Genomic DNA, 27,401 nt, shown 5'->3' with positions numbered 1-27,401 from the left:
AGATATCTTGACACCACTCTGCAGGTTATGGACCCGAGCATATCTGATCATGCCCTCTTGTATATTCAAAGGAATGACTGTATTCAGAAACATAGAAGAACTTTCAAATTTCCAAACATTGTCACTGAATGCCCATATTTCTTACAGACGGTAGCTGCAAATTGGAATCAGGAAGTGGTAGGAAAGCCAATGTATACCATATGGACCAAACTGAAGAGACTCCAACCAGCTATTAATCAATTGGCCAAACCGTTTCATGGTATAGGGAAGCAACTTAGCCAGGCTAGGGATGATTTGAGTAAAGCTCAACAAAACCTGGTGGTGGATAGACTGGATGTTGAGAAGATAGAACAGGTAAAGCAATTGTCAATCAAGGTGATTCATCTAGCTAATGCTGAAGAGAACTTGCTGAGACAAAGATCAAAAATAAAGTGGATTAGATTGGGAGATAATAATAATGCCTATTTCTTTGCTGCTTTGAAGAACAGATTCAATTGTAACCAGATACATATGCTGAAAGATAAAGATGGCATCAAGTTAATGAATCAAAAGGACATAGCATCTGAAGTTTACAAATTCTATGAGAATCTGGTTGGGAAGAGAGCCAGTAGTATGAGAAAAATTGATCTTGTGGCAATGAGGAAGGGAAGCCAGCTGAGTTTGGAACAGTCCCAATATTTGACAAGTAAAGTTACTGAAAAAGAGATCCATGAGGCTCTTTGGAGTATTTGTGACACCACTGCTCCAGGAATAGATGGCTATGGAGCAAGGTTTTTCAAGGCAGCTTGGGAGATTATAAAAAAGGACTTGATAGCAACAGTGGTGGACTTCTTTGATAGAGGAAGATTAAGTACTGCCATTAATACTACTTTGGTTACTATTATCCCAAAGCTGCAGACTGCTTGTATGGTTAGAGAATATAGGCCTATCTCTTGCTGTACAATCCTCTACAAAATAATCTCTAAAGTTATGGCTAAGAGACTTGGTAAGGTGTTAAGTAGCATTGTTCACATGAGCCAGGCAGCGTTTGTTCCTGGGCAACATCTTCAGGATCATGTTCTCTTGGCATATGAACTCATTAGAGGGTATAGTGCTAAAGGAGGGGTCCCTAGGTGTATGTTGCAAATGGACATCCAGAAGGCGTATGATAGTGTGGAATGGCAGGCTATCGAAGATATTTTGACTGAACTGAGTGTGCCTAATAAGTTTATAAACTGGGTGATGCTGGTTGTGAAATCTGTTTCCTACAGGTACAAAGTGAATGATGAGATGACCGAGTCCCTAAAGGCAAAAAGAGGGTTACGACAAGGTGATCCCTTGTCACCTCTCTTATTTGTTATTGTCATAGAATACCTGTATAGGATCATGCAGAAACTGAAGAAAAACCCTGACTTTAAATTCCACTCTAAGTGTGAAAAACAAAACATTATCAACATCAGTTTTGCTGATGATTTGCTTATATTCACTAGGGGAGACTTGAGATCAGTCCAACTTGCAATGCAGCAGTTTAAGGAGTTCTCTGAGGCAACTGGACTTGAAGTAAATCATGGCAAGTGTAAGGCATACTTTGGTAATGTGGAGGGGACAGTGAAAGATCAAATACTGGTTACAACTAGTTTTAAAGAAGGCCCTCTCCCTTTTAGATATTTAGGGATCCCTTTAACCAGTAGGAAACTTTCAGTTAATAGCTGTATTGGCCTAGTGGAGAAGATAGTCTGCAGGATTAAACACTGGTCTGCGCGACTTCTGAGTTTTGCTGGTCGTGTCCAATTAATCAAAAGTGTCTTATTTGCGATAAGTAACTTCTGGGTGCAGTGTCTACCTCTGCCTAAGCAAGTTATTCATCGTGTTGAAGCGATTTGCAGGTCATTTTTGTGGACTGGCAGTGATGTAGTAACTAGAAAGAGTCCGGTTGCGTGGAAGACGATTTGTAAGCCAAAGAGCAAGGGAGGTCTGAACATCATAGGTCTACTGCATTTGAACACAGCGTGCATTGCAAAAAACTTGTGGAACCTTAGTGGTAAGGCGGATAGTCTATGGGTTCGATGGATCCATAGCTACTATACAAAACACCAATCTATTTTGGATACCCCTCTAAAGAACTCTAGCTCGTGGATCTTGAAGAAAATTCTGAAAGTTAGAGATACAGTTTGTAATGTACAAGCATGGCAACAAATGCTAACCAAGGAGAAATTCTATACTAAAGGATTGTACTTGGCTTTAATTGAAGAAGAACAGAATGTGGAATGGAGAACCATGATGTATGGGAATATAGCTAGGCCTAAGGCAATTCATACTTTGTGGATGGCATGTCACTATAAACTGGCCACGAAAGAAAGACTGATGCGTTTCGGTATGTATGGTAACAATGATTGTTGTTTCTGCCAGGAGGTAGATACACAGGATCACCTTCTCTTCAAGTGTCCCCAGCTGGAGGTTATATGGCAGAAAATTCTAAACTGGAGTGGGGTTCACCATACACCCAAGAATTGGAAAGAAGAGTTGCCTTGGATAATTCAACAATGTAAAAAGAAGGGATGGCGGAGTAAGCTCTTGAAATGTGCGTTTACGGAAACGGTGCATGAGTGTTGGCTCTATAGAAATACTATATCGTTTGGTAATCATGTTGATTCTCTGGTTATCATTAACAGAATCATAGATGCAATAGTTTTTAAATGTTGGCAACACCCTTCTCTTAGAAAGCATGTAGGTACCTTGCTTTTACCTTGAAGGAGTTCTGGTTGTGTTTTTGTTGAGTTGATAGTTGGATCCTTTGGATCACTTGTTTGTATGGTTTTTGAATCTATCAATAAAAGTTTATTTTGATTCAAAAAACTTTACACTTTCATCTAATTAAAAAGAATGATTTTGACACATAAATATGAAATTAAGAATAAAAATAAATAAATTATAATTGGTGAATTCTTATCTACCTAACTCAAAAAGTTGGGTAAACTTACCTTCAATGTAAACTGTCTTGGAAACAACAAATAAATATACTATTGTATAATTAATTAAATGTGTTAAAATTAAATGGAATCTTATGATTGGTTGAAGGTACACTACCCAACATTTTGTGATGGGTAGAAAAGTTGTCCCTATTATAATTAAATCATTTTAATAACTACCTCTTCCATAATTCTCTCATGTCAAAATCACTCATTCAATCATTCTAATTGAATAATGGTATAAAATTATTTTATACTGACACTGTATTCCAATTAATCTCTTAAAAAATTATGCAAAAGTTTTTAATAAAATAAAACCAATATTTTTTTCTTATTTTGTATTGGTTCCTTTTACTCCCTCAAAATAAAGGTAGTTGTAACTCTACTTTGAGCAAATAAGGATGGAATGCAATAGTTGACATCATATTTTTTAAATTAATTAATGGTTGAGATAGTGCTTTTGAATTAAGAGATTAAATCTTCACGATTAAGAAAAAAAATTTATAAACTAAAACAGAATATGTGCCTTACAAGGGTAAGGTCGTGGGTAACTACTGCAACAACTCGAATACGGTATGTTTTTTTTCTTGAAATCTTGGTATTCGGTCTTGCGATCGACTAATTCGAGAAGATCAATCTCATCGTCCACTAGCAGGGACCCCATTTAAAGCCATAGCAGAGCTCTGTATGGACTGGTCCACTACAATAATTGTTAGCATCTAGTAGGATTCGAACTCAGGATCTTGAGAGGAGCATGCTCCCAAGATGTGTTTATAATTACCATATCTAAAATTGTTATACATTGGTGCTAATACATCCAACACTACATAAGTGACATAAATACATGAAACGCATGTATTCTACAACATAGTGCATAGTTACATTACATGTCAGATACCAAATGCTAAGATAAAAACACACAGCAGTACAAAATACACAAAGACACAAAGGAAGGTCTTCAAGCACTTCAAGATATCTTATCTTTCCCTTTTCCTTAATACATGTTCATTTAATATATCAACAACATGGGGTGACATATTGATATCTTAGTAGAGCTCCACTAAACCATAAGTCCTCTCAATCAAATGTTTATGATACTATTATAGTTCTACTACGGTTAACACTCACGTATCAGATAAATAAGAAAGAAAGGGGATCGAGACCTAATCGATCTCATACAATTTGTGAATATTAATAGACTCACTGAATTTGATCCATGTCGACCTTAGGAGACAGATAGCCTAACAGAACGTTCCACTACCTACTAGCAGACCTCAAGCTTAAATATATGGACTCAGAACTTCCTACTCAACCTTTCCATCAAGGAAGGTTTTATAGTGTGATCTACATATGTGACTTGATTACCTTCCTTTCATTGGCAACGCGTACAAGCATATGTAGGAAGTTTTGATATTCCACACATTATATACTCGATTTCTTTCGAAACTAATGTTCTCGATACTTACCAAATTGGAGTACGACTACTTATCCAAGAATTTCGTACTAGTGTACTCCTAAACTATTTTAGGGTTTATCACATCAGTGTTTAATTATTTTTAGATCAACAAGCAAGCACCATATTAACCACTAGATCATTTGATAAGTTAATACTAGCAATTACCCTAGATAGATTACATACTAATTCAATTTCTTTAGACATCCAAACATAACTAGCAAGCATGGAAAATGACACACAATTCAAGTGAACTAACTAGGGTTAAGAGGTATGGAGAAACAAAGAGGTTAGGGGTGATCGCGGCATGTCTATAATGGGAGTTACGACCTGTAATCCCCCCAGGAAACCCTCCCTATACAAAATATCATAGACCATTATAGACAACCCGTAATGGGCATTACTGGTCGTAATGGCTCCATGTCTTGGAGGTTATGCATATTTATCATAAAACAGACTGTAGTGTTATATTTGGTAAAATTCTAGACCAGGGCGCCCTCCCAACAATTGTTCTGCCCAGATGGGATCTAAGGAACTCAATCAAGGGGCTCTTCGAATGTGGAAGGCAGGTAAGAAAGAGTCATCACTGACCCCTAGAAGATGGGAGGTTAATAACCTCATCTAATAAGAAGGGAGTGATTAAGACCACGTAAAATAGGGAAAAACCCTAGATGCTGAAAGCCCTATATATACATTATACCTCAAAAGGTAAAAGGGAAAGACTCTAAGTCAAACACGTTATCCCCTACCCAAAAGAGCTTCACGCTTTCTATAACTATAACACTTGATTAACCTAATCGCTCGCTTGCAATCAAGCAGCGCCGGTCACTAACTAGGCCTCTCACCTCAAGTGAGATTGTCCCTTAAATAGCCTAAAAACCCACTGTACATGGCTTCTCGTCGCCGTGAGTAAGACCTCACAACCTAAACATCTTATACACCTACTAAGGCCTATGAATCTCCCTGCCCTTGCAAGGGAACATGCACACCCTTATCCTTCCAGCAATACCTTTAACTCATACACCTAGCCATTGTCGGCCATGTTGAAAAGAAGACCTTCATCCTCCACGCCTGAGGGTACTAGCGGCACAGGCAACGTCGATGCCATGGTAAAGATATACATCGTAATAGATGGACTACGAAACCATAATCGCATGTTGGAAGATGACGTCCAAAGCATCAAACAGTGCCAATAGGAGGTCAACCCCTGGGAAGAGATGGAATTACTGGATCCCCAGCCACTCTCAGACGAAATATGGGGAGCCCTTATCCCAAAGGTTTCAAACCTTCATCCTTGGCCAAGTTTGATGGACACGGTGATTCCTACGAACGCGCAGTCTCCATCAACACACAGATGGCCATCATAAAAGCACCACACTCTCTAAAATGTAAGCTATTATTGAAAACCTTCAAGGAAGCCGCCCTCAGATGGTATACATGCCTTCCTCGTTCCTTTATCAGCAGCTATCAAGAGCTGGTAAGGAAGCGGGTACACCAGTTTAGTGCTAGTCGCCAAACAAAGATGCCCACTACCATCATGTTTAACATTCTACATGGTATGTCAAAATCGCGAAGGGATTACCTCGCCCTCTTCAACGAAGTTATCATCAAGGTCGTCCCTCCGAACCAGGGAGTATTATTGGAAGCGTTCCAAAATGGACTTAAGGCGGGACACTTTAATGAATCCTTTGCCCAAAAGTCGGCACTCACACTAGCCGAGGTAGTTGCCAAGGCAGAATGCTACATCAAAGGTGAGGAAATAAATATTGAAAGGGATCATTGATCAGACTTTTTAGGAGAGCATGTGCAAGTGAAAGGGTACCTCACCTCAAGGATCACATTCGTAGAACAGGACCATGCCAAAGAAATAAAGGTTAAGTATCTATTCATTGGCGTCGCCCGCTCTTTGTATAATATAATTATTAGATGACCTACCTTTAACCGACTAGGAGCCGCTTTATCTACCTTGTATTTATGCATGAAATACCCGCTCCCCAATGGGTGAGTGGGTGTTATCTGATGGGACCATGAGATCGCCAGAAAATGATACACGGAGAGACTCAAGTAAAAAAGGGCACTCTCCACTATGGACTAATCACTTTGGTTTCGGATGAATTTCAAAATGCTTATAACCAGATGATAAGAGAGGGAAAGGGAGGGGCAAGATTGGGGTATAACACTCGGTCCAGGTGGAGAATTAAAAATGTGAAACATTTCAAGTGCAAAGTAAGCATTTAATGTGTGGATTCCCAAGGTCACCATCTCTCACTCCACACGTCACCAACTCCATCTCCAAAATTGGAACTGACTAGTATGTATCAATACGACGAAAAATATTAGTCTAGAGGCCGTTCTTAAAGCTTTAATCACAATCCTACCTTCCTACATGGTAGCATAGACTTATAGGGGCAACTATTATGGGTCAACTAAACGGCGCTATGCGACCGACCCAACAAGATCGGCCCAACGCCAAAGGCAATCTCCATAATATCCTTGTAAGATAGTGGCGAACTGATAGACATTTTCTAGAGGACCGCACACTAGATCTGGACTACTCGCTCATCGTCAACCTTTAGATACAAACTACCAGTCTCCTGCATTCTGCATCGAGTTAACCGATGGTTGTTTTAACTGTTCTTCATTTATAAGCTCGGTTACGCGCTATAGCCGATTCTTTTTCTTTCATTCTTGCAAATTACACGTCTTCGACTTTTCTGACTTAAGTGCTAGAATGTTAACTTTACAGACACACATCTGCTCCATCGTACCAAAGACCTTCACTACCGCGCTAGAAGAATTTATCATCATACACGTTATCAGTCTTCTGTTTCACACAAAAATACAAAACATAGTTAATTAGACCTAAATTATTAATTTATAAAATAAAAAAAAATTATCAATCTATTAAAAAGTAAACTTTCTACCTAACACATGCTATTGATCTACTATTATGCATTATAATATTTTCCTAAACCCAAAAACACGCCCCTTTTGCTCTAGAAAAAGTATCCGTGTAAGTTTCAAATAGTTGTTAGTAGCAATATCTTATCACCTTATGTACCGACCAACAAAAAAGGAATTTGAAAAATGATGAACATGTGTATTTGAAAAAGTGGTTGATTGTGTTGTGTCAAATCAAGAAGTACTGATATCAACACATTATCAGCAACACGTGAAAAATAACTATATTCTCTATAAAGGGTAACATTATACTTGAAATCAAAAAGAAAATAATAAATTAATGACCACGTGCGAATTAATTGTGCAAAATATCTTCAATTTAACAATTGAGAATAATTTACAAAGTTCACATATACAAAATATCTTCAATTTCTCAAATATGTTGGAAAGCATTTCTTGCACATAGTATTTTTATATTAGACTAATTTAAAATATGTTTACTGAGAATATGGAAAACATGATATAAATGATGGCATTTAGTATGGATCAATATTTTTTTCCACTAAAGTCATTGATATATTAGTATTATTTAATTTGAATGGTTGTAATGAAAGATCGATTTCCTAATAATAATTTATTAACATGTTTTAATTCATAAATATAAATGACTTTTATATTTATCAACATATTTCATTTCATTTTATATTCATCATTTTCTTCAAACATTCATCGTCTTCATTTTTAAAAACTCATTTTTTTTATCTTCATCTTCAAACATCCATTTTATTCATCTTTTTCAAACATCCATTTTATTCATCTTTAAACATTTATCTTCCTCTTCTAAATTTTATTTAAACTCAAATTTTAATATTATTCTTTCATATTAGAGTTTGACCTAATTCATCCTTACAAAATCGATTTTGTAAGGATGAGTTATGTCAAACTCTAATATGTATCAGAGCCTATTGATCAGACCATGGACCGCCTACCGTTAATATTCACGCACCAAGGCCAAATTGGGTATGAGGGGTGTATTAAGAAGATTTTAAAGTCTCACATTGGTTAGAGATAGAGCATTAAAAAAGTATATATAGAGGGACACTCCTCACCTTACCAACCGGTTCTGTAAGGATGAGTTAGGTCAAACGGACGTGAGGGGTGTGAGAGGGTGTATTAGGAAGATCCTAAAAATCCCGCATTGATTGAAGATAGAGCATGAAAAGAGTTTATAGTTTTGTAAGAATGAATTAGGTCAAACTCTAATATTTTAAAACCCAAATTTTAAACTCAAATTTCTTAAATCTTTTATGTTTTTAAATCGACAATCAATCTGATTTTAACAAGTTGCAGAACTTTATGTTAGAGAAAACTTACTAAATTTAAATAATTTTATATCATTACTTGTAGATTCTTGTAGAACTTTTTCCTATTTTTCGTAAATAAACTTTTCTATTCTTTATATTGTAACATTACTTCAAAAACAAAACAAAAATAATCTGAAATTTAAACATTCATTATCTTCATCTCCATTCCTTCAATTGAAGAATAGGAGAAATTACAAATCTCATATTTAAAACTTTATTTCTTCAAATAATTAAAAAGAATACAAAAATTACAACTCAAAGATTATAATTTCAAAATTATAATTAAAAAATTATAGATATGAGATTTAGAAATTTCAATCTTAACTAATATAATAATTTCAATCAATAGACGCAAGATCTTCCAAACATCTCAAAGAAAGGCTAGGGGTGTTCAAAAATATGGTTAACTGAATTGTATACTAGAACTGAATTGTTTTGAACCATTAACAAATTGAACCACTTAAATGGTTAATGAACTAAACCATTTAATTTAAACAATTCAATTTCAGTTTATAACTGGTTTAGAACCAGTTTCGTTTTATAAACTGGTTTGAAAATATTTGTTTTTTCTTTAAACCAAAAATAATAATTTAGCACAAAAAAAATTTTAAAACATATTTATTTTCCTGAAAATTAAAAAAATCTAAAAATAATTTTTTCCTAAAAAATAAAAAAAAAAATCCGTAAAAATGTATTCACTATATGTAATATTTTTATGATTCAATAAATTATATCGACTTAAAACTTTAAATCCATTTAAATATTTTTAAAAAATAGTTTTGAAAAAATCGAGTTTTTTCGGAAAAAAAAAATCGATTTTTTCGAAAATGCGAAAATATCAATTTTTTCTGAAATACAAAAAGTTAAGATTTTTGAAAAGAATGAAAAATTGAGTTTTCGAAAAAGATCAAATTTTTAGAAATACAAAAAAATTAATTTTTTTAAAATACAAAAAATTTGAGTAATTTTAGAAAAACAAAAGAGTCACTACACGGACTGAAATCAATGACAACAAAATTTGAAGTTCCATTTGCATCTTATAATTAACATACACATGTGGTAGATAAGATAAAAAAAATATTAACGGCAGCAGTAAATTTTTTTACATATAATTTATATACTAGTTGAAATTTATATACTAGTAGAGCCACTGGAGCGCATACAATATAACAAAGCATATGGCAACACAGATAAAAACCAAATTATTTATACCGTAAAATCAATTTTATATATATATATATATATATATATATATATATATATATATATATATATATATATATATATATATATATATATATATATATAGGGGACGATTCAAGTGAGAACACATGGTTATTATGAGAAATGAGAACAATGAATCACGACCATTAAATTTGATTTTAATGGGCTGGATTGGTTTCTCTTTCAATGTTAATTTAAAATAAATATTAAGGATCATAGAAATAGAAACCAATCCAGCCCATTAAAATCAAATTTAATGGTCGTGATTCATTGTTCTCATTTCTCATAATAACCAAGTGTTCTCACTTGAGTCGTCCCCTATATATATATATATATATATATATATATATATATATATATATATATATATATATATATATATATATATATATGAGGGCATATCATATGAGAATGTCATATTTATATGAGAATGTGAGAATGAATCTGAACCGTTGGATTTTAAAATAAATGGTGGAGATTATGAGTGAATCTTTTTTTTCTCTCTCCTGCATCTTGAAATCAATGAAGTAGGAGAGAGAAAAAAAAGATTCACTCATAATCTCCACCATTTATTTTAAAATCCAACGGTTCAGATTCATTCTCATATAAATATGGCATTCTCATATGATATACCCTCTATATATATATATATATATATATATATATATATATATATATATATATATATATATATATATATATATATATATATATATATATATATAGAGAGAGAGAGAGAGAGATAAAAAAGAGAGGGAGATAAATTAAAAAAAAAAGTTTAAAAACAATTTATAAAATAAATTTGACTTTTAAATATAAACTGATTTTAAACCAGTTTATAACTAAAAATTGATTGTAAACCAGTTTATAGATACAATCTGGTTCAAAACCAATTTAAAACTGAATTGAAATTGCTTTAGCAGTTAATTGGTTTTTTATTAAAGTGGTTTTTAAAAACTGAACTGAACCACTAATTTGGTTCAGTTCAGTGCAGTTCTTGAACCACGAACACCCCTAAAAGAAACTTTGTTCAAGTCAAGATTTTAGATTTGAATAGTGTATTCATCAATGAGGTAAACCAAAATCATTACTAGATAAACCAAAATCGAGTAAAAAAATATTACAACTCAAATTATAAATAAAAAAATCACAACTCAAATTATAAGTAAAAAATAACAGATCTAAGATTTAAAAATTTCAATATTCACTTAAAATTGTATTACCTGGATTTACTTCACATTTGAACCAAATTTTTGACTTTTCTGCAAATAAGATTGATAGATGTGTTGGAGCACAGCGGAACAAGATGAAGATGGAAGAAAAGAAAGAAAATTGTAACTAACTTTTACTCAATTGAAAAAAGGTTATGAGAATGATTATACATTGTTACCAATTACAAAGCAAAATTGTAATATATACTAAACCCATATTAGGCTAAACTAATTAAAGTCCAACTCAAGCCCAAAACAAACTAATTAGCTAACACACTCTGAATGTGTAGTTACACCTTAACACCATCCCTTAATTCACATTAAGAGTAAAAATCAACAACACCAATTACATTCCTCAAATTGATGAAGTGTTCAGTTTTGAAAGCTTTTGTCAGAACATCTGCAAGTTTCTTCTGGGTGCTATAGTGCTCAACTTCTAGCACTTCATCTTGGACTTGATTCCTCAGAAAATGTAACTTTGTGTGAATATGCGTGCTTCTCTTTATACAAAACTGGGTTCTTGGCAAGGCTTATGGCAGATTTGTTGTTAATCATCAACTTCATAGGCTTGCTCACCTTGATCTTCAGATCCTACAATAAATTCATCAGCCAAACAGCTTGACACACAGACAAAGCACTTGCAATGTAATTATCTTCACAAGTTGACAATGCAACCACAGGTTGCTTCTTGGAGCACCGAAAAATGATACGTCCTAGATATTTGAAAAAAATATCCAGAAGTAGTTCTCTTGTCAACTCTATCACCACACCAGTCAGAGTATGAGTAGCACATAATTTTTTACTCACATTCAGCTATAAAAGGGAACAAAACTCGAAACTTCAGAGTCCCCTTAATATTCATCAGAATCCTAATAGCAACTTAGTAATGTGACCACTTTGGTTTGTTCATAAACATACTCATCATTCCAACTGCATAGCAAATGTCAGGTCTGGTATTACAGATATATCTCAGCGATCCTGCCAACTATTTGAAAGTTGTAGCATCTACATCATCACTTACATAATTAGAATCCAGCTTGTGATTCCTCTTAGCAGGCGTGACTGCAGGCTTGCAATTTGTCAGCTCGAATCTCTTCAGAAGCTCAAGTTCATACTTCAGCTAATGCAAAATGATACCCTTGTCAGAGTATAAAATTTCCATCCCTAGAGAATATACCAATTGTTAGGGTTTGGTTTGTTGGTTTCATTTTGGTAAAATAATAAGTACAGCAAGATGCTGGACAAGATGTCGTAACATGTTACTACAACATTGCAGCCTATGATTATTTCTATTTTTGGAAGATCAGTTACTATTGTTCCAGAAGATTTGTTTTGTTATGGATTAATACATCCTTTGGTCCTTTAACTTAATTTAAGGTTTCATTTTAGTCCCTTATTTAATAAACGTTCATTTTAAGTCCCCTAAATATAATTTCGTTAAACATATTGGTCCCGTTCGTTAAATTTTGTCAAATTCCGTTAAGTTATGTATGTGTGGCACTCCAGCTGTACAAAATTAGATGACTTGGAATTGTTTTATTTTATATTGATTTAAAATTTAAAAAGTGACAAATAAAAGAAACTGAAACGTATAAGCTTTCTTCTTCTCTCTTTCTCAAACCCTAGCCACCACCTCTCTCACTTCTTCCCCTTTCTCTTTCTTTCACTTGATTTTGTTGATTTTTTCAATAGATCTATTCATCGTTTCTTCTTCTCTCTTTCTCAAACCCTAGCCACCACCTCTCTCACTTCTTCCCATTTCTCTTTCTTTCACTTGATTTTCATCGTTTCACACGTTCGATCCAAAATTTGGTTTCACAAGAGGAGAAAAATTAACCCCATCTCACCATTCTCTTAACTCTGTTTCACTAGTTTCAATTCCAATTTTCGTTAGTACGTTGTTTAATCTGCCGAATTTGTACAGTCATATTTATTTTCCAATTTTCTTTGCTGGATTTGTGAATTTTGTATAGTTAAGGTTTGTGAAATTGTGATAGTGTTAGGGTTTGAAGGTGTTTTCGCTGATTAAGGGCGAGGGATTTAGAGCTTTATATGGTTTGATACTTTGTCGATGGGTATGATTCCTGCTGGGCTTTATACATGGCTGCACTTGAGGTTACTAAGAGTGATGTAGGGACTGCTACTGTTGGTACTTTTTGAATCTCAGATCCAACATTTTTTTAGATTTATTGATTAAAATGTAATTGGTGTTATAGATCTTGAATGGTACTTTCTGAATCTGAGAAAAAAATATTTTTGGTTTTTTGGTTTTGACTTTTAACTCATCCTTTTAACTCATCCTTTTTCCTGGTATAAATTTTTGTATTTGTTGTGTAATTTTTTAACATTAAGTGTGAATTGATCTTTGTAGGTATCATAATGGTTTTTAGGATATTGCCTTCTTTACATGATAAAAGTAAAGAAGTTGGTGCAGTGGATGATTTATTTTATTAACACTTTTCTAGAAATTAGGCCATTGTTGTTCATTATTCATTCAATGAGGAAGAGCATGTATAGTAATCAGCTTGATTACTCTATTTTAAGAGTATTTGTTGATTATTGTGATATCAATACCGTGTGATATTTTTTTTCACATTACTAACGATTTGCGGTGGTTTTTAACCTTTGAAAATAAAATCTCTCAAGTGTAAATAAAATAATAATTTTTAATACATATGCTGAGTCAGCTTGTTAACAAATACCTTGTTGTCATGCCACGTAAGTGAAGTTAACGTTTTTTCAGAAAATTTAACGGTAAGGACCAATTTGACTAACGGAACCGTTTTTAAGGGACTAATATGTAACCTTTATTAAATAAGGGACTAAAGTGAAACCTGAAATTAAGTTAAAGGACTTGAGAACTAATTAAGCCTTTTGTTATTTGTGAATCAAGCAGCACATTGAAGATTGAATTCTCTGAAGATTTGTTTCAAAGCTGAAGAGATAACAGAATATTTGATTTGCTTGATTGGATGTCAAAACCTTTTGCCATACATTTGAAGATTTGATTAGATTTGATATGATCTGATTTGATTTGCATAAGGTTATAGCCAGATTGAATATCCAAGCCCAATGGTTGTATTGGCTTATAAAATGAGGAGATTTAACCTAAGAAAACAACAAAGAAAAATAAGGAAAAAGGTTATTACCATTTTTACCCTCTGCCATATAAGAAAAAAAATTGTTGTAAAACTAACATTGCCAAATGAAGATTCTGTCGTTTTAGACCTCGCCAGAAAATGACACATGTCATTTGCTTATGTGGCGCGGTGATTGTGTATTTTTTTTATTATTTTATTTTTTTAATTTCAAATATCCTGACGTGTAATTATATTTTTTATTTTTAATTCCACGTAATATTTATTTTATTATTTATTTATTTTATTAATTTATTGTTAAATTTTTTATGAAAGATATCTTCAGTTTAATATATTTATATATTACTAAAATTACAAACATGTTTAAATCATTTACAATTTTAAAGAAGGGGTATTTGAATAAAATAACTCATTAATAACTAAGTGATAATAATATATACATTGTGTGGAAACTTGACAAGTAAATTCATATGACCTAGTTGTATGTGCATTGGTGGTAAGGAGTTAAAAGACATGAGTTCAAGTCCTACTTAAGACAAAGTTTTTAGATTTTTCAGAAAATTTGAATTTTAACAATAAATTATTAAAATAAATAAATAAAAATAAAAAAATTTTGAATTTTAACAATAAATTAATAAAATAAATAAATTAAAATAAATATTACATGGAATTAAAAATAAAAAAATATAATTACACGTCAGCATATTTGAATTTTAAAAATAAAATAAAAAATAAAAATACACAATTAGCGCGCCACTTTAGCAAATGGCATGTGCCGAAATTTTTTTACTGGGGTAAACCAAAAGTCACCTATATGGCAGGGAACAAAAATGGTAATAACCCTAAGGAAAATTATTGTTGCAAGAGTCTTAGGGTTTTAGGAGCCTTTTTAGAGTATTGTTTTTGTGTATATCACTCATGTATCATGTTGATGTACAGAGTTAAATTGATTATCCATTGTTCATTGTCAATCACTCATGAGCTTTTAAGCAAAGAGTGTATTGTGTGTAATTGGAAGTATATGTTCTATCATTTATTATTGTTGTTGACAATCACAGGGGTGTGATTGAGGAAAGTAAGAGGGGGTTCTCATATCTAAAGGGTGTCCTAGGTAGAAGTTGCATAAGGTAGTGAATAGGTGATAAGTTGTAAACTAGGGTTGTTTAGCTTTAAACTAATACTATCATAATGAATTTCCTTCCTGACTTGGTACCCGTAGAGTAGGTGAGTTGCACCGAACTAGGTTAACAATTAATTGTGTCTTTTACCTTTTGTTATTCAATTATGCAGAATTTATTGTTTTGGTAAAAGTATTTTGTCAGCAGATAATGTCTTAACATCAGTCTTGACATTATGGTGTGGTGTTAGGACATCAGTCTTGGCATCTATTTTAAATGCTAGAATTTCAATTGGCATTAGAGCGGGTACCCTGTTCTGTTTTTAGGTGAGCTCCATGGAAGATACTTCTTAGTACTATGGACAAGGAAGGAGGACACAATAATATATCACCTTTGTTAGACGGTACAAACTATGACTATTGGAAGGTTCATATGATAGCTTTTCTAAAATCCATGGACAAAAAATATTGGAAGGGTGTTTTGAAGGGATGGAATCATTCTGTTGTGAAGGACAAAGATGGGAATAAGTCTTTATAGCCATAAGAAGACTGGTCCAAATAGGAAGATGAATTAGCTCTTGGAAATTCCACGGCCTTGAATGCTATATTCAATGGAGTAGACAAGATTATTTTCAGGTTAATTAATATATGTACTGTTACTAAAAATGGTTGGGAAATCCTCAGGACAACTCATGAAGGCACATCTAAAGTGAAGATGTCAAGACTTCAACTTATCACTACCAGATTTGAGAATTTAAAGATGAAAGATGATGAGAGCATTCAAGACTTTCACATGAATGTTCTTGAATAACAAATGCATCTAGTGCCTTGGGGGAGAATATGTTAGAAGAAAAGCTTGTTAGGAAGATTCTTAGGTCTCTACCTAGAAAATTTGACATGAAGGTAACAACTATGGAGAAGCTCAAGACATCGGCAGGATGAGAGTTGATGAACTTGTTGGGTCACTTCAAACATTTGAATTGGCTATTAATGCTAAATCTGAAAATAAGAACAAGACCATAACTTTTGTTTCCAATTTTAAATATGAAGAGGGCTAGGCTGATCTAGATACCGAGGAAGGATTGTCAAATACCATTGTGTTACTTGGGAAGCAATTCAATAGAGTTCTAAAGAGAATGGATAGGAGGAGAATACCAAATGTCAAGAACATCTCATCTAACATCAAGAATAACTATGATTCTCAAAAAGATACCAGAATTGAAGGGAAGTCCATGACCCAACATCTCATTTTATACGTGATTACTGATTCTAAGAAAATTCAACCATAGTTAGCTACTAAAACCAAATGTGTTTGTTACTTTTCTCATTTATAACAACATCTAAAAAAATTGTGCTAGTGGGGTAATTAAACACATGATAGATTGAAGAAGGAATGGTTCTTGGCTGCCCTATAAAAAACTTATCACAAAGATCTTGATGTATGTTGAAGTTAGTTTAGAAGGAGAGGAATGTGTCACAACCTCCTCAAAGATTGGTTCAACAATTCAGAATCAAATGACGGCATTAAAAAGATGGGACAAATGAGTATATATTCCAAATGTTTCTTTTGATCAAACTTCTCTAACAAACTAGAGCAAATAAATTTAGAAGAGTTTAATTTTGAGATGCCTTCAACAGTTTGATTTTGAGATGCCTTCAACACCTCGAACTGGCTATCTTGTTCAAACCAGTTTTTGAAAGTACTTAAAACAACAACAAGATGATTCTTTGGTTAACTGCCATAGTTAACTTCATCATAAAACACTTAGATGATATGGGAGTTTCTATTCCTTCTAAGTTTTGTGGCGATGATAATGATAATTGTGCCTATTAATAGTTGTCTGTAGCTTGTGTTTCCTTGTCTTTTTTACTTAGCTTACCTACTAAATTAAAATCATAAACATCATCAAACAAAGTTGAAATGTGAATCAAATAAAAAATAAGAGATTTTTTGTGATATGTTCAAGTCATTTGTCTCATCGTCAAGAAAAAATTTGTTAGACACTATGCAAACAACCACCTATAATTAAAATGTTACACGATAGTATTTTTGTAGCGAGGTTAGTAACTTAAAAGACTAAATTAAAAAGGAGAAAACAAAAACAAGCAGCAGGGCCGGCCCTGGCCCAGGGCAAGCAGGCCCACAGCCTCGGGCCTCAAAAAAATGAGGGCCTCATTTTGGGAGGTGTAGTAAAAAAATTATGTTACTGCAATATTACAATATATATTAATGACCGAAGTTTATTAACAATTAATTGATTCTGGCTCAATGGTTAAGGCTTTGCTTGTATTATACTGTCATCAGTTCGATACTTGCCTTTTGAATAATTTTAATTATCATTCTTTTACATAAGCATTAGTTCGCTTACATAAGATTAGTTCGATGTTCACCGCTCATCTACTTAATATAAATGTAAAGAAGTCATGATGGCAACCCTAGCCACATGTCTTCTTGAAAATAATCCTAGCCACATGTCATTTTGAAAACAATCCTAGCCACATGTCAACTTGGTAAGTATTCTAATTACAAACTCTATATTAAAATAAATAATAATAATATAATAATATTAAACCACCACTATTATTAAAAATAATATAATATTTAGTTAATAATAATAATAATCTACTTCTACTTAATATAAAATAATAATAATAATAATAATAATAGTAATATTAATAATATAATATTCAATTACCACTATTAAAAATATCCAAATAAAAGTCATTATTAAAAAAATCTTTCAAACTTATAAAATCTTGAAATCTAGCCTATATTTCAAGTTTAAAAAATATAAAACTAAATTTTAAATATATTTTAGATAATCAATTTTTACGATAAAATAGATAATCTTAAATTAGTTCATGCTAAATTCTAATTTTATTTTTCTATTTTTCTTCTTTTATTTTTCATTTATTTAAAAAAAATTATGTTTAAAAAATAACTTACTTCTCAAAATAAAGATGAAATAAAAGTATCGTTTTAAAAAAAATGTGTTTTCTAAATGAGTTACACAAATTTTTATTATAATAAAAAATTAATAAAAAAATTTACAATATTTAAATATAAAAATTATCAGGTATAATAATTATTGAGTTTGATTGTACTAAAATTTTAATAGTCATTATGAAAATAAAAAGAAAATTTTGTAAATCATTATTTATTCTCATATTGATTATAATTACTTTAGATATATACTAAATTTGTTTAAATTAAAATATTTTATATTATTTTTCAATTTAACTTTAACCACTCATTTTCTAAATAAAATTAAACCTTTAACTCATCAATTATATTAATAAAAACGTTTATATATATATTAAAATTATCCGTTACAACATTTATGAAGTGTTATTATACAAAAATTTTAATAAATCATTATGATAATCAAAATTAATTAAAAATAAAAATCCTATCAATTATTATTTTTCCCTTACTTTGGAATATTAATTTTTATATAGAAATAAAATATATTCTACAAATATTCACTATTTGTAACATTAAAAAATTATTATAGTTACAAAATTATTTTTTAAATATAATCATTTAAGACAAATATCAATTTTATATGAATAATAATTTTTATTCTTTATTGCACCAGCTTTTAAATATTTTTTTTCATATTTATCATTCTTTTTTTTTTCATCTATTTTACAAATTTCTATGTTTAAAAATTAAATTACTCACTTACAATAATATTAATTAATGATAAATTATAATATTTTTCATTCTTTATCACTCACTTATAATATCTAAAGTAGTTAAACGGTAAGTTACAGTTTTTAATCTCAATTAAAATAATATTAATGAATAATAAGTTTTAATTAGTAAAATTTGGAGTTACAGTTTTTAATAAGATTTATTTTGTTTTTAGTAATCATTATTGTATGTTATATATATGAATGCGTATTTGGTGAATGAATTTGACATATTTATACTATATATTTTGGCTAAGTCTTCATCATTCTCTTCAAACAATTGATATTTTCGATTATTTTTCTTATTCTCACTAAGTTTTAACTATGATTTGTTTTATATTGTAGGTGACTCCACTTACTTTATTATAACAATTATCTATATTTTAACTCTACTTTATTTTGTATTTTTTATTGTAGATCTTTATCCTTTTATTCAAACAAAGTTCACAAGGTACCTAATTTTTTATTTTGTATCTATATTTTTATTTTTTTTTGTTATTTTTGAACATATATATTCTAATTGTTCTTTGATTTATGTGACAGGTTTAAGACTCAACTTTACTCTGTTATATTAGTTATGTAAATACTTTAGTTATATTATTTTGCAATAACTTTCTTGAGAACAAATATATTATTATGCTATTTATTTCTGCATTTTTCTCTTCTTTACATTGATTAATTTGAATGTAACAATTTTTTAGTGAATGAAAAGAAGAAATAAAATTTATATTGTTGCTACATATTTATTTTTACTATTTGAAAATTATGTGAAAAATGAAAACCCATGTAAATATATGTCTTTAACCAAAATATTTTAGAGAAATATATGTTTGATTTAATTTATTTACTTAATTTTTTACGATCTTCAAAGGACTTCAAAAATAATATATGCATAAAAAATGTGTCTCATTTGTCAATATATTTTATTGTGTAATAAAATAGAATGATAATAATGATATATTTTGATATAGTTATGATACATGTTGTACTAAATGTATTACAGAGTGTTTCAAAAAAAAAAGTGTATTATAGTAATTACATTATTATTATTATTAAATTATTATAATTATTGTTATTAATATCATAATAATTACTAGCTATATCTCTATATATTCTTTTAAAATGCATAATTATTTATGGAAAATAAAATTGCAAAATAAATTGTAGTGGTAAGTTATAATCGATTTAGTTGTCACTTACTAAACTCTGAATATTACTTTCAAAATTATGTAATGATAAAGTATTTGATTTATCATTATATACGTATATAAATAATATGTATTATGAATAATTACTTTATTTTTTTTAACGAATGAGAAATATGAGGACTAATCTACATTTTTTTTATCATAAAAGTATATTTAAGAATCAAAATATCACTATTTAATAAAAAAACTAAGAAAACTTCACTAAAAAATTAATAACTGAAATTAATAAGTTTTAAAATCATTAATGCCTATAAAATTTAAAAAAACTCTTTAAAATTTTATTTTAATTTACAAAATTATTTTTCTTTAATTTTAATATTAAAGTGAAAATAATTAATTTATTCAGATGGTTAACCTATAATAAATAATAGTATTAATAAACAATCCATTAACCAAGTAAGAACATATCTCTTCCACTATAATAAACAAACAAAAAAATCATAAAAATATGGATGAAGTTACTTGATTAATATAGGAACACCAAATAAAAATCAATATGATAAGATATAATATGATTTATTTTTAAAAAATATGTATAGAATATACTATTTAAAACTTTTTTTGGACATGACATTGAATAAAAAAATCTTAGGTTTTATAAGTTATAGAATAATACTAAAAGAATAACTGAAATTTAGATTGATATACTCTTATATGTATTATGAATTTAATGATTAATCATAAATATTTATCTACAAATAATTTAATATAACACTTTTTATAATATTGCATTATTCACGTAAATATGTGAAATTTTTCAAATTTATAGAACATAATTGAAATGAGTTTAAAGGTAGTGCACTGACAGTGTAAACAAACTTTACACATACATCCAATCAAAATTCTTACACTTGCCATGTTATATTAATTTTTTTTTAATTAAAATTATGCTTTAATTGGATACATGGTTGTGATTGGTTGACAGTGTAAAAATATTTTACACTGTCAGTGTATATCCCCTTTTCTCAATTGAAATTATATATATATATATATATATATATATATATATATATATATATAAATTATTAGAAATTCTCATATATTTTAAATTTTGTTTATATTTAATATAATTTAAAAATACGTTTAACTATATGATATAATTTATATATATAAATTATTAAGATCAAAATTCTAATCAAACCCGGGCAACGCACGGGCCATAGAACTAGTTTCATTAAGAGGTAATGTCTAAATACATGTGACCAATAACTTTTCTCAAATTTTAATTATAAACTTTTTTTTTATACAATCAATAAAAGTTGAGATTTTTAATTAAATTTTATTTTTAATAGTTACTTATTAAAGCTTTTATAATTTTAATTTATTTTAATATAAAATTTAGATATTATTTAGATATTATAATTTAATATTTAAAAATTTATGATATAATTAACTTATTTATTATCAAATTTTTATGAGAAAAACAAATTCATTATCATTTGTGTTTTAATTTATTATTTTTTATCATAAAAATAAATTTTCTATTTGTCCTGGACCTTTAAATAGTCGGGACCGGCCCTGACAAGCAGCAAAACGTTATAAATATTCAAAATAAAAATAAAAAAACATAAGAATGCATTTAATCTATATTATATTTTATTGAAAAATAGAAGCTAAATATAAAAAATTTATTGTAAAATTGTGTATTGATTTTTACAAAAATTTTGAATTTGTTAACAAATTTTTTTTATTTTTATATATATATATATATATATATATATATATATATATATATATATATATATATAGGTTCAAAGTTATAGAGGTTCAAAGTCACCCAAACTTGGTCCATATATACACACACACACATCTACTGAGCTGTGATAATTTGCAGTTCCATTTAACTTCTTTTCTTTCCTTTCCATTAACTTCACCATTTATTCATGGGTTCCATCAAATGGATCAACTTGTTCATCACAATATTCAGTTGCCTTTTATATGTAAAACCCATCTCCTCCACTTCAAATGCAATCCCAAACTTTCTGGATTTAGCTAAGGAACCTCAAGTTTTTGATTGGATGGTGGACATCAGGAGGAAGCTTCATGAGAATCCTGAACTAGGTTATGAGGAATTTGAAACCAGTAAGCTTATAAGAGCAAAGTTGGATGAATTGGGTATTTCATATAAACATCCAGTAGCAGTAACAGGTGTTGTTGGTTACATAGGAACTGGTCTCCCTCCTTTTGTTGCTCTCAGAGCTGACATGGATGCTCTTCTTATGCAGGTCTACATTTTTTTATTCTTTTCTCAATTTTTTGCTTTTCAATTTTTTATCATGGATTTTATCTGGGTTTGATGACAAATGAAAAAAAAAAAAAAATTTTCCCATGTTCAATCCTATTTTTCTATTTTTGGAAACTGTTACATATATATTTTATTGATGTTTTTTTTTTTTTTGTTGTTGTTGTTGTTAACATTAGGAATTGGTTGAATGGGAGCACAAGAGTAAAGTAGGTGGAAAGATGCATGCATGTGGTCATGATGCTCATGTTGCTATGCTTCTTGGCGCTGCAAAGATCCTAAAACAGCATGAAAAAGATTTACAAGTATGGTTTCAGGATAAAATTTTCTATCTTCATTTTCAGTTTACATTAGCAATTAGAAAAAATTTATCTTGTTTTTATTTTCTATTTTCAGTTACTTTGCAGTTTACAAGTATAGAAAAAATGAAAATAGAAAGTAAAGTACAAAATGGATTTCCAAATTAAGTAAAAATAAATTGAAAATCCAAATTTCTGAGCTTGAACTTGGGACCATCCGATCTTGATCTGACAACAACCAAATGTATTTTATGGACATCCGGACTGTAGCGAAACTTGATCCTTTAAAACACTCCAATATGTAGGTTATGCGCTTTTTCTATTTAAGATGTTTGTGTTCTTAATTCGATCATGCATATAGTCACACATGAATTCTGTTTCTGACATTTGCATATTGGCAAACTGATGCCAAATTTTGAGTGTCCATTATGCCAACTGTATATGTTGCAGTCATCTTAGCTATCATATATGGTATGCCACTTAAATCTTTGAAACATAACTTAATGCATCAATTATTGTTGTAGTTGTAGCAAATACATAATCAAGATGACTTGGCCATTGTATATTATCTTGTTCTGCTGTTTTCGTCCGTTTATAGAATTGTGATATTATTCCTTATTTTGTACAGGGAACTGTTGTTCTTGTTTTTCAACCAGCAGAAGAAGGTGGTGCTGGGGCTAAGAAAATTGTAGATGCTGGAGTCTTACAAAATGTCTCTGCCATATTTGGATTGCATATCGTTCCAGGCATACCTCTAGGTGAAGTAGCTTCTAAGTCTGGTCCTATGTCAGCAGGATGTGGCCTATTTGAAGCAATAATAAGCGGCAGGGGAGGCCATGCAGCCCTTCCTCAACATTCTATAGATCCCATATTGGCAGCTTCCAATGTGATTGTTAGTTTACAGCATATCGTTTCCCGAGAGGTTGATCCCCTCGACTCCCAGGTAAACTTCTTATTTCATTTACTGCTCTCGCTTGGAACCGCTAATTAGAAATTTGTTTACTTCGTTCTTTTGCGACTTCTACTTTGACCACGTCAAACTTTGACGTGGTCTAACATTATTGGTTTACAATGATTTTTGAATATGATGAAAACCTGAGGCATCTATGACTGTGCATTCCTAACATAAAGGTTATCCTCACAGGTTGTGACAGTAGGAATGTTTCAAGGAGGTGGTGCATTCAATGTTATTCCAGATTCTGTCACAATTGGTGGTACTTTCCGAGCTTTTTCAAGAGAAAGCTTCACGCAACTGAAACACCGCATTGAACAGGTCTATTACGAATATCAATAGATTCATTTTGTGCTTTAAATAAAAACACTGATGCGATCCTATTAGGTGCTAAGGTTGTTTTGTTTATGTAGGTTATCAGCGGACAAGCTGCTGTGCAGAGATGCAATGCAACAGTCAGCTTCTTGGAAGAAAAGAAGCCTCTCATCCCTCCAACTGTAAACAATGGCGACTTGCATGACTATTTTCAAAGTGTCGCTGGGAGTCTGATTGGCATGAATAAAGTTAAAGGCATGGAACAGATGACGGGATCAGAAGACTTTGCATTCTATCAAGAGGCCTTGCCTGGATACTTCTTCCTCCTCGGAATGGAAGATGTCTCAGCTGAACGTCTCCCGGGGGTACACTCACCCTATTACAAAGTCAACGAAGACGCACTTCCTTATGGCGCTGCGCTTCATGCCTCATTAGCTGCGAAATATCTCGACAAACTTCATCATGAGATGCTAGTAGTAGAGGGGAAATATCACGACGAGTTATAGAAAAATGTATTAAAAAGATCGTATAATGGTTGGACACATTTGTTGTAAATGAATCTGCCATTTATATCATGATAAAAACTCCATAGCCCTCTGTGTTAGAATCTTGATTAGTTTGTCTGTTAATAAAATTGATCCTGCAATTGTCATTTAAACCAAATTCTATTGTCATTATGCCTTTGACAACTTGCAAAATAATCTGTCTCTATTTTCACATAGGTAATATTTGATTGATGAAATCACGAGAATTAAGAAAGTTTATTGACTACTATTTGTATAACTTTAAAGTTTAATTTTTCTATTTTCAATCTTCAGGTGCTATGAACATAATCAAACATGGTCTAGGAAAACAGAACCATTTATACACTGCCTATTCTTGTAGTCCAACTTTATTTTGACATGTTTTCATTGATCCACCTTTACAACAAGCTTACCTTAATTCACCCTGCACACAATGCTACCTACTTTAATAGGAATAGTTTTTACGATTTAAAACATTTATCTTTTTGGTAACACAGGTCATATGTTATTGTCCATTACTAAAAAGTAAAAACATTATCTCTCCAGAATATTTTCGTCCTTGTAGGGGGTATTCGGCAAGGAAATCTCATCTCTCCCTATATTTTAGGGCGATTGAAAGAAAATTAAAGCTGGTAAACAAGGGCCTGTAGTGTCTCACCTCATGTTTGCGGACGATCTCCTACTATTCGGTGAGACAGTGACAAGGCAAATGAGTTGTGTGACGAACATTCTAAAAAAGTTAAGTTTTGTAGCATGTCAGGACAACAAGTCAGTCAAGAGAAAACTAGAATATATTTTTCTAAGAATGTGAGTCGTTGTAAGCGAAATAAGCTTGTGCAACTGTCGGGATTTGGAGAAACATCTTCCCTAGGGAAATATTTAGGAGTTCCATTAATTGGAAAGGCGCCTAAGAAAGAGGACTATCAGTACATCATTGAACAAGTGAACATAAAGCTTGTGACGTGGAAAGGGAAGTCAACTTGCTTTTGCAGGAAGAGTCACCCTTGCCAAGATTGTTATAGAAGCTCTTCCCGTCTACTCAATGATGACAACCATAATTCCTAAGGCTTGCATAGATGAAATCCTCAAGCTTCAAAAGAGATTTATTTGGGGAAAAAAATGAAAATAACAGGAAATATCATGCAGTCAAATTGAGCACTATCACTAGTCCTAAAGAAGAAGGTGGATTAGGATTGAGGAAGTTTGAGATCATGAATAAAGCTTGTCTTTCAAAGCTTGGATAGAAACTTCAGAATGGCAATGGCGATTTGTGGTCTGAAGTGGTGTGAGGAAAATATGGTCGCAATAATGACAGGCAAAGCATAGGCATGAAACCAACTGATTCAAAATCTGGCCTAATATTGAAGATAATTGTTTCTGGTATGTGGGTGATGGAGAAGCTGTGGATGCTTGGAATGATAGATGGATCGATCTGGGCATTAGAATAGTTTGTCTGAATCTCAACATTCTCATACCAATATTTAACGTGTCTCAATAAAAAAACTATACCCATTTTTTTTTTTTAAATACACTATCAATTTTTTGTGTTTTACTATTTCATGATTTTTTTTAAGCCAAATATCAAATTAAGATAGAATAAATAATGAGAGAGACATTTTAATTGGGAGAATTTCTCATTACATCCATATAGTATAAAAAATATTTCTTTAAAAATCCAAAAATATCATTCGGATATTCATATCAAAAGACACCATTTTCACATTTTAAGATGTTTCAGATATGCATATCCGAAAACACCTCTTTAAATGTTTTTTTTATTTAGATGTTATATTTAAAATGTGAGAGGTTTTTTCGAATATTCATATCCGAAAAAACTATATATCTGAAAAAACTTAAAAGAAATTAAGAAATAAAGAAATTAAATAAAATTTTAATTTTGTAATAATTTTTTTGTCACAATTTTTTTAAATTATAAAAGTAATTACTTTTTAAATGATTACAACATTATAATTAATGAAATTATCATGTGAAAAATATTCTCCTATTATATTATAATTTTTATTTTATATAAAAATAATGTATTGATTTAAATATTTAATAGGTTAATATTATTATTATATCTTGATTATAATAATATATATTTTGATTAATACAATTAATTATACTATTAATTGTATTGATTCACCTTGATTTTAATTTTTTTAATAAATATTGAGTTATTTTGGATATGCATATTCGAAAACACCAAAAATTATAAATTTGGTGCATTCGAAGATGCATCTCCGAATTCTGGGGGCAAAATAGGAATTTCGCCAAAGGTTCTTAAGAACGTATATGATTGGAATGAGAATTTCTCTTTAATTGAAAGTGAATTTCTCATTGCACCCATATAGGATAAAAAACACCCCTAAAAATCCTAAAATGTTATTCGGATATGTATATTCGAAGAAACCCTTCTTACACTTTTAAATATTTCGGATATGCATATCCGAAAATACCATGCACCAGTTTCGGATATGCATATCTGAAATGTGCTTTGAGTCCTTCATTTTTTAAAAACAACAAAATTACATTGTCACAATCGGAGCAACTAAAATTAATATCTCTTATTATCCGACAAAATATAATGGAAATAAAAAATACGTAGACTAGAATAAAATATCGATATCATAATATAGAAATAGTTGTTCGAATAAGTGCAAAATGTCGAAATATTACAACACCGGAAAAAAGTCATAAATAAAACATAGGCTACTACTACTATTGAGTATGCTTAATGCGAACTCCCGACGACCTCCTATGCCGCCTATATGTCACTGCACCAGACGCCTCACTAACCATCCTCTGCACTATAGAAATCGCCTCTAGACCGCCCTCCTTAATGATCC

General features: G+C 30.8%; 1 protein-coding gene across 1 annotated transcript; it reads left to right on the top strand.

The window, feature by feature from the left end:
- The first annotated feature begins 21,991 nt into the window (after window positions 1–21,991).
- On the top strand, window positions 21,992–24,644 carry LOC131654180 (IAA-amino acid hydrolase ILR1-like 4). Its single transcript, XM_058924603.1, has 5 exons — window positions 21,992–22,445; window positions 22,642–22,767; window positions 23,390–23,704; window positions 23,906–24,034; window positions 24,127–24,644. Exons 1-5 carry the CDS (start codon window positions 22,104–22,106, stop codon window positions 24,532–24,534), a joined length of 1,320 nt encoding a protein of 439 aa, XP_058780586.1. The 5' UTR covers window positions 21,992–22,103; the 3' UTR covers window positions 24,535–24,644.
- The last annotated feature ends 2,757 nt before the right edge of the window (window positions 24,645–27,401 follow it).

This window comes from Vicia villosa, linkage group LG2 (assembly GCF_029867415.1).
Source record: "Vicia villosa cultivar HV-30 ecotype Madison, WI linkage group LG2, Vvil1.0, whole genome shotgun sequence".
In the NCBI taxonomy this organism is placed as follows: domain Eukaryota; kingdom Viridiplantae; phylum Streptophyta; class Magnoliopsida; order Fabales; family Fabaceae; genus Vicia; species Vicia villosa.
The sequence above is the reverse complement of the archived record's forward strand: the minus strand, read 5'-3'. Positions and strand labels throughout refer to the sequence as shown.